This window comes from Barbatula barbatula (assembly GCF_947034865.1).
Source record: "Barbatula barbatula genome assembly, chromosome: 6".
Taxonomy (NCBI): domain Eukaryota; kingdom Metazoa; phylum Chordata; class Actinopteri; order Cypriniformes; family Nemacheilidae; genus Barbatula; species Barbatula barbatula.
Window position 1 is genome coordinate 22938012 of NC_136765.1, and position 11565 is coordinate 22949576.

Sequence of the window (11565 nt, forward strand, 5' to 3'; positions counted from 1 at the left end):
TTAAACTCAATTGTGTTACACCCATTAAAATTGGTCAAATTAAGTTGATTTATTTATTTTTAGTTGAGACATACAGTTTAGTTGAGGTATGGTTCAGTTTTTCTTTTTTAATAAATCTGCAAAAATGTCAACAATTCTGTTTTTTTCTGTCAATTTGGCGTGTTAAATGATTTTAGCAATTGGCTCCAATATAACAAAGAGTGAAAAATGTAAGGGGGTATGAATACTTTCCGTACCCACTGTATATAATGACTTTGATTTTTGTAGATATAACTACCTTGGCAGTTGATCTGTAGTTCCCGGCCTGCTTCATTGGGAGATACATTTTCAAGATTAGCATTTTAAGTGTTTTTCGGAAAAAATAAATAATTGTTTGTGTTTTTTGTTGATTTAATTTTGAGATTTAGGAGTTTTGGTATTATTTTGAAGTTTGGGATTTTGAAGAACGAAGAAAGGAGGCACAATATTAGTCATGAAGTATATAATTTCACTTATTGAGCAGTAACTGTGCTAATGGCAATCCAGAGACCACCAGTCTCTTCTTTCTTGACCATGTAAGTAAAAAATGTTCGATATGAAAGTAAGTGATCCATGAAGTTTGAGTTCAGTTTAAATTCGTTTATTTACTTTAAGAAACATTTACTTGATATTTAAACAAAAACTACATTAGTTATTCTGACTTGAATTAAAGCAGCAAATTTTTATAAAGTAAAGTTTTACAATTAAAAAAGTTACTTTTTTCAGTGTAGAAACCTTTTGGCGCCCATTGACGTTGGTTTGTGTCCACACAATATCAATGGTTTTTGGTTACAAACTTTTTTCAAAATATCTTTTGTGTTTCGCAGAAGATAATCATACGGTGACAACAGGGTGACGACAGCATTTCCACTTTGAAGGTGAACGAATGACTTCACTTCTGAACATGACATGAATCAAGTAACTTATGCTCAGAGATTATAAAATAAATATCCCATTGAGTTGTATTTTACACATGTGAAGGTCTACAAGAGCCTTAATTCATGAAACGGAGCGAATGGGGGCGGTAAATCTGATTTCCACATTCACACTACACCCACAGCACGCCTCTGCCATATGGCAGCAAAACCACCAGTGCCCACCATCCATCTCCACACACTGGGCTGTGCCCATTATATAATGAATAAACACTGTTCTTTTCAAAAGAACATTATGAAAGAACAAAGTATAAAGTTTCCAACAAAGCAGATCTTTTATACATATAAAAATACTTTATTTCCCTTGATAGAAACATAATATTATATTCTAAACTTAATAGGTACAGAGAGCACATTACCAGGAAATGTTCTGCATATACTTTTGCTTATGTTTCATTGTTTATGAAATAGTGTTTTTACTCTCCGTTTTTAAAGCACACATGTTAGATATCTATAGAACATACCATATTCTAATGAAAAACAAAAGTTTGCGTTCCAAAGCGCGCTTCAAACGATGTCATCGCTCAATTTGAATCGTTGTAGTTTCTGATCTGCATGCGGTCTGACCTGCGCTTGATGCAACAGATCTAAATTACATCCAAGATTCACGTCAGAAATTCTACAGAAATCTAATAATATATATCAAGACATGCAGCAAACAAGCAGATCTGAACACTCCAAATGGGTCGCAACGTCATCTAGAGCTTTCCATCGTAAGCACAGTGGTGAGGTCAAAGTTCAAGGGTCAGCTCAAACATGTGATGGGACATCTCAGATACACGATGACCGTTCCTCACTTTGACTTTTTATTGCGCACCTGCACAATCTCCTTTCTCTTCTTCAGGAAGTCACCAAACGCTATTGCTTCTTTACTTTCCTTTGTGACTGTACAAGGAATCAATGGGAAAAGGCTATTAATGTCAAACAAGCACATCGCATGTAGAAGCATGTACACTAGCCCTTTGCAACTTCCTGTTCAGTTTAAAGCATTACAAATATTACTGATTGTCAGAAAATAAGGCAGAAAAAGTGCTGCTCGCCCATGCAAAAAATGACTTACAGGGCGTTTCTCCTTGGAAACTGAACTTGTGACTTTGGCATTGCTAGCCCCAGCTACAGAGTCAAGCTGTTTTAAGATTACCTGTGTGATCAATATCATCTGTGTCACTGTCTTCTTCCTCCTCCTCTTCGTCTGGGGTACCACGGGCAAAAATCAGGTCACTGGGTCCGCCAAGAGTTTCTGGAGTTTCTAATAAATGATACGCAGACAGAACAATCATATACTTTTGTCATTCATGCACGAAATAAAATCACAGGAGTTTAAATAAATGTAAATTTAGAGTGTAAATAAATGACTCAATAATACATTTTAGTTGAAGCATCTCTAACTGCCCTTGGAAAATGTAAGAACTATAAAGATCAGATCATAAAAGTAAAGTTCAAAGTCAACAAGATTCATGTATCATTTTTTGAATGAACGGAGATATGGCCGTTCTGAATGATTGTACCACTCGGAGTTGAGGTTTCCATGGAAACTGCTCCCATGTCTTTCTGAAGGCGTTCCAACTGTTCTTGTTGTTTCTGGTTTTGAGCTTCAGCCTGTGAATCAAATAGATAACAGTCAAATTTATCTACTATTAGAAAGGTAATCTGGTTTCAAAGACAAAAACTAAAGAAATGCAGTTTCATAAGTGATGAATGAGTCCTGCAAGGCACAGCTGGTTGATGCATGACTAGTGTTCAGATACATCAGCCCACACCGGAGATTACTCACAAGTTCCCTGTGCAGCCGCTCGTATTCTGGACGATACTCGCTGCAACAAAGTAAAAATTATTATTTACATTACAATTTGTCTTTCAACACATTCGTTAACACTTTTTAGAATTAAACTCAAAAGGTACATTTTTAAGTTCCCAATAGACACATACGTTTCATATTCCTTAGCGGCATCTGCTACTTGTACAAACAGTTCATCAAGTCCAGAACCTGTGACTGCTGACACCCCGACAACCTGCAGAGCAAACACAAAGACGTGAAGTGCAGTCGCACATGTAAGATTTGACAGAAGTGAACGCAGCAGTGACTTTAATACACAAAAAATTTAAGATTTCAGATGCGGAGTTACATTTCCTATCTTGATTTTCTTGCTCTTACTAGTCAAAGACGAGCTGTTTTAAAAGAACAATGAAATGAAAATTCTGTCATCATTTACTCACCCTCCTGTCATTTAAAAAATGTATGACTTTCTTTCTTCCGCAGAAAACAAAGGAAGATATTTTGAAGAACGATGGTAGTAGCCCCCCCCCATTCACTTGCATTGGTTACAACAGAGGTGAATGTGGGGATGTGATGTTTCTTGAGACAACATTTTTCATAATATCTTTTTTTGCGTTCTGCAGAAGAAAGAAAGTCAAATAGGTTTGAAATGACAAGAAAATGAAAAGTAAATTCGATTTTTCATTTTGAAGGTGAACTACTTCTTTAACATTTGGGGAAGCTCTAATTTTGGAGAGAACATTATTTGCAAAAAATGGGGATATAACTGAATGCAAGAGAAGTCAAAAACTTCACGTACGAGAATGCCTGGACCTTTTTAAATGCGTTTCTGCAAGTCTGTAAATGTAAATCTGGTAGGTTTGTTAACTTTCGGGAGTACACTACTATACATGACTACAAGGATAAAAGGCTTTGGTTTCATAGGATTATTAAAATCAACTCTTCATGTGCACTCTGTCAGTCACAGCGAATTGAGATCAGTGTTTCAGGCTTACCCGCAGGTTGGTGTAGAACTCATCCAGGACTAGACTCATGGAGCGGGTGAGGTTACTGACGTAAGACGTCTCCTGATTCAAAGCATCCTGGAACACCTCAAAGTCCTGCATCCACTCCACTGCAAAACTGTGGTCAATGATGTCAGTCTGGTGAAGACGCAAAGGTAATATATAACCATGCAAATTAAGTGAGTTTACTTTAGTGGAAATACGTGAAACAATATCTGGTCTTACCTTATTCATGGCAACTATAAAAGGCAGCTTGGTCTTGTAGAGAATGCTGGAGGAACAAGGCATTTTTGTAAGATGTAATGAAATCATAACATCACTTCTAGCTATCATAACACGGTGAAGAAGTAAGAAAAGTATGCATGTTCACTAAACTATTCTGTGTGTTACATAATGGTAAAAATGATTATCTGTTAAATCGGAGACCCTGACCTGCACGCGTAAAGCATGTTGGACATGAAGGTGACCGGGTTAACACTTCGAGATGTGTCCATCACATATATCACCACACAGGGAAAGGAAGATGCCTAGAAAAAACCCTTTGATATTAAATTCTAAAGACGGTGAAAAAAACGATCAAATGTAAACCCTTAATTCACGTCGAGATGCTTAAGATGCATTAATGTAAATAATAGAACAGCAACATACCAGAGCTTCAGTTATGATGGTTCCTGACGCCGACCAGGTAAACACCTCTATTTGTCCGGGAGTGTCAATCAAAACATATCTGCAAACAAAACTTTGATGAATGAGAACTCTTAAACAAAAATATATTAAATAACGCATATAAAAAGCACAGACTTACTCATGACTACTTTGTTTTTTCTCAATAAACTTCATGACCTACAGAGAAGATGAAATGACACGTCAGATAATTCAAATTCGCACGCGTCACACACTGGCGTCTAGTGGTTCCCTTCAAGGAACATCTACCTGATCAAATCTTGTTGCGAACAGATTCAGAGATGTTACAATTCCTCCATTTGGACCTAAACCATATCTGTATTAGTGTCAAAGACAAAAACACTGAGATCAGACGAACATAGATGGGTGTGTTTACATGAGCACTTCTTTAAATAGGCCACTATGCAGAGCAGTGGCAAAGAACATCAAAACAACAGTCTACGCCTTAAATATAACATGCGGCGTATTTAAAGGATACTGTTTCATAACTTCCTTGTAGTTGACAGTATCGCGGATATCTGGAAAACAAAGGCAGAAATGGAACCAGGCAAGATTGAGGTATTACCTTTTTTTCCTCTCTCATTTTCAGTTTGATTACCGAAGCCATAACACTAAAAAGCATCAGTTTTTTATTTAATTTTACTTTTTATTATCAACAAAAAAAAATATTTACAAACATTTGTGTATATAATGAAATAAACATATATATATATATATATATATAAAACAAAGATTTGCACATCAGGGGGCTATTGTTAATTTACACGAATATATTAAAGCATTTACAAATTTTCAATGTTTTAATTGCTTTTTGCTTCATAGAAAATGAAGAGAGAATCAATATAAAGCTCAGTTTCTCTCCTGAATGAAGTAAAACGGGATTTTTTACAGGAAAATGTATATTTGTGAGCATTAAATTTTGCCAATACAAGAATAAAATTAATAATATAAACCTGACTATGCTTGATTCTACTGTTATCCCAAAAAACAAATAAAATATGTTTCCAAAACAACAAAAATTGGTCATCAATGTTTCTTGTGATAACATCACAGACTAAAAAGCATCAGTGTACTGGAGATTAGGCACATGACGTCACATACCAATGTTTACTGGAAAAGGAACTTCATGAACAGCCGGATCTAGATTTATGACATATGGGGGGGATTTCTTTGTGTGTAGATATCCCGTGAGCCTCTGTCAAAATAATAACATTCACAATATTACCACCAATATGAATAAATTAATGGCCAGTTTGTGTGATCACTGATTTCCATATGACATATATATATATATCTACAATATAATATCAAATATATTTCTTACTAACATCTCAGGAATTCATATTATAATGTAAGTCTTAACAGAATACATTAAAAGACAGGATTATATCATTTGATCAATAAGGTGTCCAGCCTTGTTGTGGATATTACCTGTACAAATGTCGTTTTTCCTGACCCCGCCATACCAAGAACTATGAGACAAACTGGTTTCGGATCAGTATTCTGATCCTGACCTGAGCTTTGAGTAAAATCAGACGGAGGACATCCTTCTTCTTTACTTTCATGTGAATCTGCATCGCTGCTAGTTGATGCTGCTGTCGCCATGCTGCTAGACTAGTGGACATCTACCGTAAAGTAACATCTACCGTCGTGAAATGTCGAAAACTCTCGACTTTTGGTCTGATAATACACACGACCGCTAGATGGCAGCAGTGCTATTTACTTGATACAACACATTTGTAGTTGTGTAATTTAAATTGTGTATAAATTAAATATGATAGCGACTTTACATATAACACAACACATTTAATTCAATTCAATTGAATTTTTAATAAAACAACTTTAAAATGAGTGACTTACGAGAGCAAACAGCAGAATGTCTACAGAACTACATTCCCTTATTATAACACAAGAGCAGCATTTCGTGGCTACGCTTTATTAAAAAGTTGTATTTTATGTGTTTTATTTTACCTGCGTGTATATACGTTCTTTTGCTCGAGTGGTTGTCAGGTAGTTTTATGGTTGTTAGGGTATTCCGAATTAAAAGTGTCAATTCAGTTATGATATTTTGGTCCTGGATTTACACTACAAGACTTTTTTTAGCTAGACACTTTTTGAAAGTTTCAGATAGAAACACACTAACTGATCAAATGTCCAGACTGCACATCTGGGCAAACATCTTGTAGTTTATTTTAGCTTTAAACAACCATAGAGCCTATAAATAATGCATAAGAATAAACCATCACAGGAATTCTCATGGATTGAATGGTTTGTGGAAAATGAATTGGTTTTAATGGAAACCGTAATAGTTTTCACTGGTGATGTGTTGGATGGGTGGGCTCTTATCTGGTGGTGGATGTGAGCCAATAAAACACAATTGTATCCTACAATACAACCCAAAAAACTCTACGTAAAGGAAATTAATTTTGTAATGGTTCAATGGTAAACGGCTGATGGTCAATGATGATGATATTTGTAACGGAAACCTGTTAAGGTTGTACTTTTTACAGGCAGGGAATCAAACAGATATAGTTTGCAGTATAACAGAGCGAAAGTGAACCACACATTCCAGTGTCTGGTCCAGGTGTTCTGTTAAACACCCATTTGTTGACTGACGGACTTTCCTTGCATCCTAGCTGTTTCCTAAGTAGGGTTTCAAATGGTGGTTTGCTGACAGACTTATTATTATTTACACTTCCCTTTTTTCAGTTCTGTTATCTGTTCTTTTCAGTAGCCCTGACAGTCTTTGTCCAAAATGTCAAGAACATGACCTGCATTTATCAACTGCAAAATTGTTGCCCTTTATTAAACCGTGACAACATGTTTTCAATCAGTTCTACAGTGTTTTTCAAGATGAAGTGCATTGTTTGGTTGGGACGGTTCAGATAAGGGTCATTGTCCCCTTATTGTTGTCCCCTCAGATAACGTTGCCTTGAACCGTTCAAAAGAAAATGAACATATTTCAGCAAACAGTGATCATGAACAATTCGCTATTCCGTTTTATGTGTGTTAGTGGTGCTTTAATGTGCAAAACCTTCCACCGGTGTGTTCGGGTATTATGAATGGTTGCTCGTGTTTTGCTATGGAGTTGCTGCGGTTACTTCTTTTTTACCTTGGGTGCATTTGCAACGGTGTTCAGGGGTGACATCTAAGTAGTTGCTTTCTTCTTGGCCTAAAAAACTGATATTATGATTTCTTGGCATGTGCTCTCTAGACACAGGCGTTACATGGTTACATTTGAAGTTAATGCATGAGTTGCTTTGTTTAAAATATTATTTGCAACCATGTGCATGACAGATGTGCACGATTATAGACAGACAGATACTGATGGGTCCGTATAGAGACCCCTCTGGTCTCCAGGCTCATCTCTGAGTAATGGAAAATCTAACTGGGCATTTGGTTTACATTTATTCTGGACAAGTTTGAAAGAAGATCCCGGTTGAGGTTGTGCCAACCTGACATTGGGCTTTTTGCTGATTTGTTGTTTATTATTTTATTTCATTTCAGTGTGACTTTGTTTGCCTCGTGTAGAACATGTGATGGTAGAAACTACTGTATTAATCATAGAGGACATGAAATAGAAGGAAATTGGTTCAAATGAAAATGATTTAATAAATAAATTGATTTATAATGAAATAATGAAATTAATGTAGCATTAAAGGAAGACCCCAAACATGCCCTCATAATATCTGCACGGGTGATGCTGCACTGAAGCGATTTGCTAGCATGTTGCGACGGTATGCGGTTGGTTTGGGGTAACCATAACAACCGTCAGAACAACTTAATTCTGGCAATTCCTTTCCAAACGTTATTCACATTTCGGAGCCTTATGTTGATATACGTCTTTAGGTCACGCTGTGTGAAGGTTTGTCTTTGATCCTGGATTACAGGTAACTGCCAGAAGCTTTTCCGTCAGACTTTTCACTGGACAGCAGGTTTGCGTTCACTGTCTCCAAAACCTGATTAAATCATCACGACCTCTGAGCATTGGGAAGAGTCCCTTAGAGACACTATACGTCTGAGATCAAACAGCTAGTGACAGGGATCGCCTGGATGGGGTCAAGGTCACAATGTCATGCTTGAGTTCAATGCAGGCCATAAAGCAGTGTTGGCCTCATACAAATTCATAATGTGCTACAGATATGAATTATACAGAACATTGAATTGTGCAAATTGTTGAGAAACATACAGTATCAACAACCTACATCACCCTATCGCTGAGTTTTACTGATGTTATTAGATTGTATATCATAACATCAGTGCATTCTGTGATAGAGAATCATTGACGTATCGCTCAATAATGCTGTCAGAGGGGCGAGACCTCAAATATTCTGTACCGAGCCAAGTTCATAGAAAATTTCTCTGGCGGGGGTTTCGAGTCGTCGCCAGCCATGATGGAAACAATGAAGTCATAGACGGCTAACAGCCAAATGTACATAATCTAACAGTACAATGCAATAAGGTGAAATGTGATCGGTACATGGGGAGGTCTCAATGTATGTAACGTCTAATGCCTTAGCAACCGGTGTTTTGTGTATAGTTCACTCTCATCAGCAATCATTTAGAGATTATATTTGATATCATAATCCCACTAGGATATCCTTTTATGTTATCGCATGGTTTATTTTTCATGGCGGAAAGGACCTTGTTCGAATATTTGAGCAGTTGTTGTGTTTTCTTTGTTGCACTAATGGATTTCAGTCTTTTTAAAGTCTTAATCCAATTGACAATGTGACTATTATTTGCTCCAAGAAAGACATATATCACAGACTGCTTTTTACATCTTAAGGATCACCTGAATATTCATGGATTTTTCATGAGTCAGTGAGCAAATTTGGACAGGTGAGCGTGTCAAAAGTGCTGAGGATGCCGTCTTTTAAGACTCTCAGTTAGACATCAGTTGTGTTATTGTGGAGCATCATGGGACTGAATGAGGGCCCTTGAAATAAAGTCCACAATGATTTCGGAGGCCAGTAAAAAATGCCTTACGGAATGTGTCATTGACGATGAGTCATTTGAAATGTATCTTTTCTTTTGACAGTCACTCTACAATAGATTTGTCAGTAATCTACTTTTATTTTTGGATGGCTCAGTGTTTTTATTGTAGTGTAAGCACATTCATCTGAAATGGCCAAAAAGAAGGGATGATGACACATTTATCATATCCTCATCGTCCAACAATGATGACACGTTTATCATTTTTTGCTCTGGTGTCCTCATCGTGTCTGTTAGTTCTAGTGTAGCGTGACTCCTGTACGAGATAGGAAACCATAATTCCTTCTTTTTACACACTCAACCTCTGATCAAACCCGATCTTTACATGAGGCTCTTGACCTCACATGATTTTTCTGTTTTACAGAAGCTGCACACCTCAAACATGGCACCAGCGTTCAGCGTTAGGCAGATCGCAGACAGGACACTCTCAACACCGTCCCGGCAGATGGCGAGGCCGAGATGAGAAGTAATGATGCAAACTTTATATGAGACGGCCTTTTGTTAATCACAGGGAATTTCCTCACAGCTGTTGCAGCGGGACTTTCTTCAAAGTTTAACAGAAGATAAACAGCAGGCTCACCTCGCTTTGCTCCGCTCTTGTTGAGCGTTACGGTAAATGTAGTTGAGCGAAAGAGATGTTTTGACTGAGATTTCCCTCGTTTGCCGTCTCAAGGGTTTCTCATATCTCGATTTCTGGGTTTAGGGGGACTGGAAAATTTGACCATATCGTAATATGAATGCTTTTCTTTCAAAGCTTTTATATCAGGGCCCATTGCAGAAAAATTTAATTATTGTAGTCCGGAACGCACATGTCAAACATGGAAAGGTGGATGAGAAGTGATTGTGGTCAAGGAGATTTTATGTTTTACCCTTAGTTATGGTGTCTGGTTATTGTTTTTTGTTATTTAATACTCTCTATGCCTCTCAAAGGAACAGTTCATCCAACATTCTGTCTTTGTTTACTTACTCTAATCTAATGTGGTGGTGTTTTCTCTGTAGAAAACAAAAGGAGAACATTTGAATATTTACACAGCCCTTTTCCCAATAGGGCAATGAGTTTGAAAAATATTTGAGGACAGGTATTATTTTTTAACCACAGCTTTAATGTCTCAATCGTCTAGAAGAAGAACAAGCAAACACAAAGCTCTGTGAACCGAGAACCAGTAATTCACATATAAAGTCAATCCAATGTTGGAAGTGATGTGTGTAAAAATAACAGAGGAAAAAGTGCCAAGAGGAATCGGAGAACAATAGTTGCTGAAAGACATCCTTCTCGGCCACGACCAGGACCACACCTATCGTGGGAAAAGATGCTCAGGTCAGCAGATGCTCTCACACATTTACCAGTCAGGATCTAGCGTGTCCTTGGATAAAAATACTTTAGTCACAAAGGTTGTGGAGGACGTCAACGGATGTCCACATGCAAACCAGAAATCTTGGGAGTTGCTTCCAATCGGCTCCGATAACACAGTTTAATTCAATTATTATACATCTGGTGTTTTGTTGTGATGTAATGCACAGCACTTCCTGTTTGTCAAGAAGGAATCATTTTTGACACTGTTCACATGACCCAAAATTGACCTCATGTGATTCAATTCATCGCAAAATAGTTTCTAAAATCAAAGTCATCTTGGGTGTACTATGATGTACCTTCCTGCCTCATGCAATATAATATTGCTTTGAGAAAGTGATCAAGTTAGCAAGATGTATTAAAGATGTTTTGTTGCATGTTTATTTGCAAAATTAGAAACGTGTTGGATAATTTTTTTTGTATCTTGACCATTAAATGTTGTGTTTGTCCTTTCACAGATAGTCAGCATCTCATGCGTCACAGTGTCAGTATCAGGGAAAGTATATACATGCAAAATTATGTATGTTTTATGAAATTTCAAATGTAACAGATTTTAAATAGGATAGTTTGCCCACAAATACAAATCTGTCATGATTTACTCGTACAACTTATATAGTTTTACCTTTAAAAAATCTGACATCATTCAGAACCTGTGCAAACAAAAACATAGCCTTGTGTTTGGAAAAGTATGTTGGTGACCCAAAGGTTGTAGGTTCAAATTCCAAAACGTGCAATTCATGGTCTGCTACCTTTGAGCTGTTCCCTTGAGCAAGACACTTAACCCTGTTAACGGTTGATTGT

General features: G+C 37.0%; 1 protein-coding gene across 1 annotated transcript; it reads right to left on the reverse strand.

Annotated features, from left to right (window-relative positions):
• Positions 1 to 1225: 1225 nt before the first annotated feature.
• gpn1 (GPN-loop GTPase 1) lies at positions 1226 to 6075 on the reverse strand. The gene is made up of 14 exons (XM_079458182.1): positions 5850 to 6075; positions 5520 to 5613; positions 4897 to 4936; positions 4668 to 4734; positions 4540 to 4577; positions 4383 to 4461; positions 4167 to 4261; positions 3960 to 4005; positions 3726 to 3872; positions 2883 to 2965; positions 2728 to 2767; positions 2462 to 2552; positions 2095 to 2202; positions 1226 to 1838 (listed from the first exon to the last, which is right to left on the reverse strand). Exons 1-14 carry the CDS (start codon positions 6021 to 6023, stop codon positions 1747 to 1749), a joined length of 1194 nt encoding a protein of 397 aa, XP_079314308.1. The 5' UTR covers positions 6024 to 6075; the 3' UTR covers positions 1226 to 1746.
• Between the last annotated feature and the right edge of the window lie 5490 nt (positions 6076 to 11565).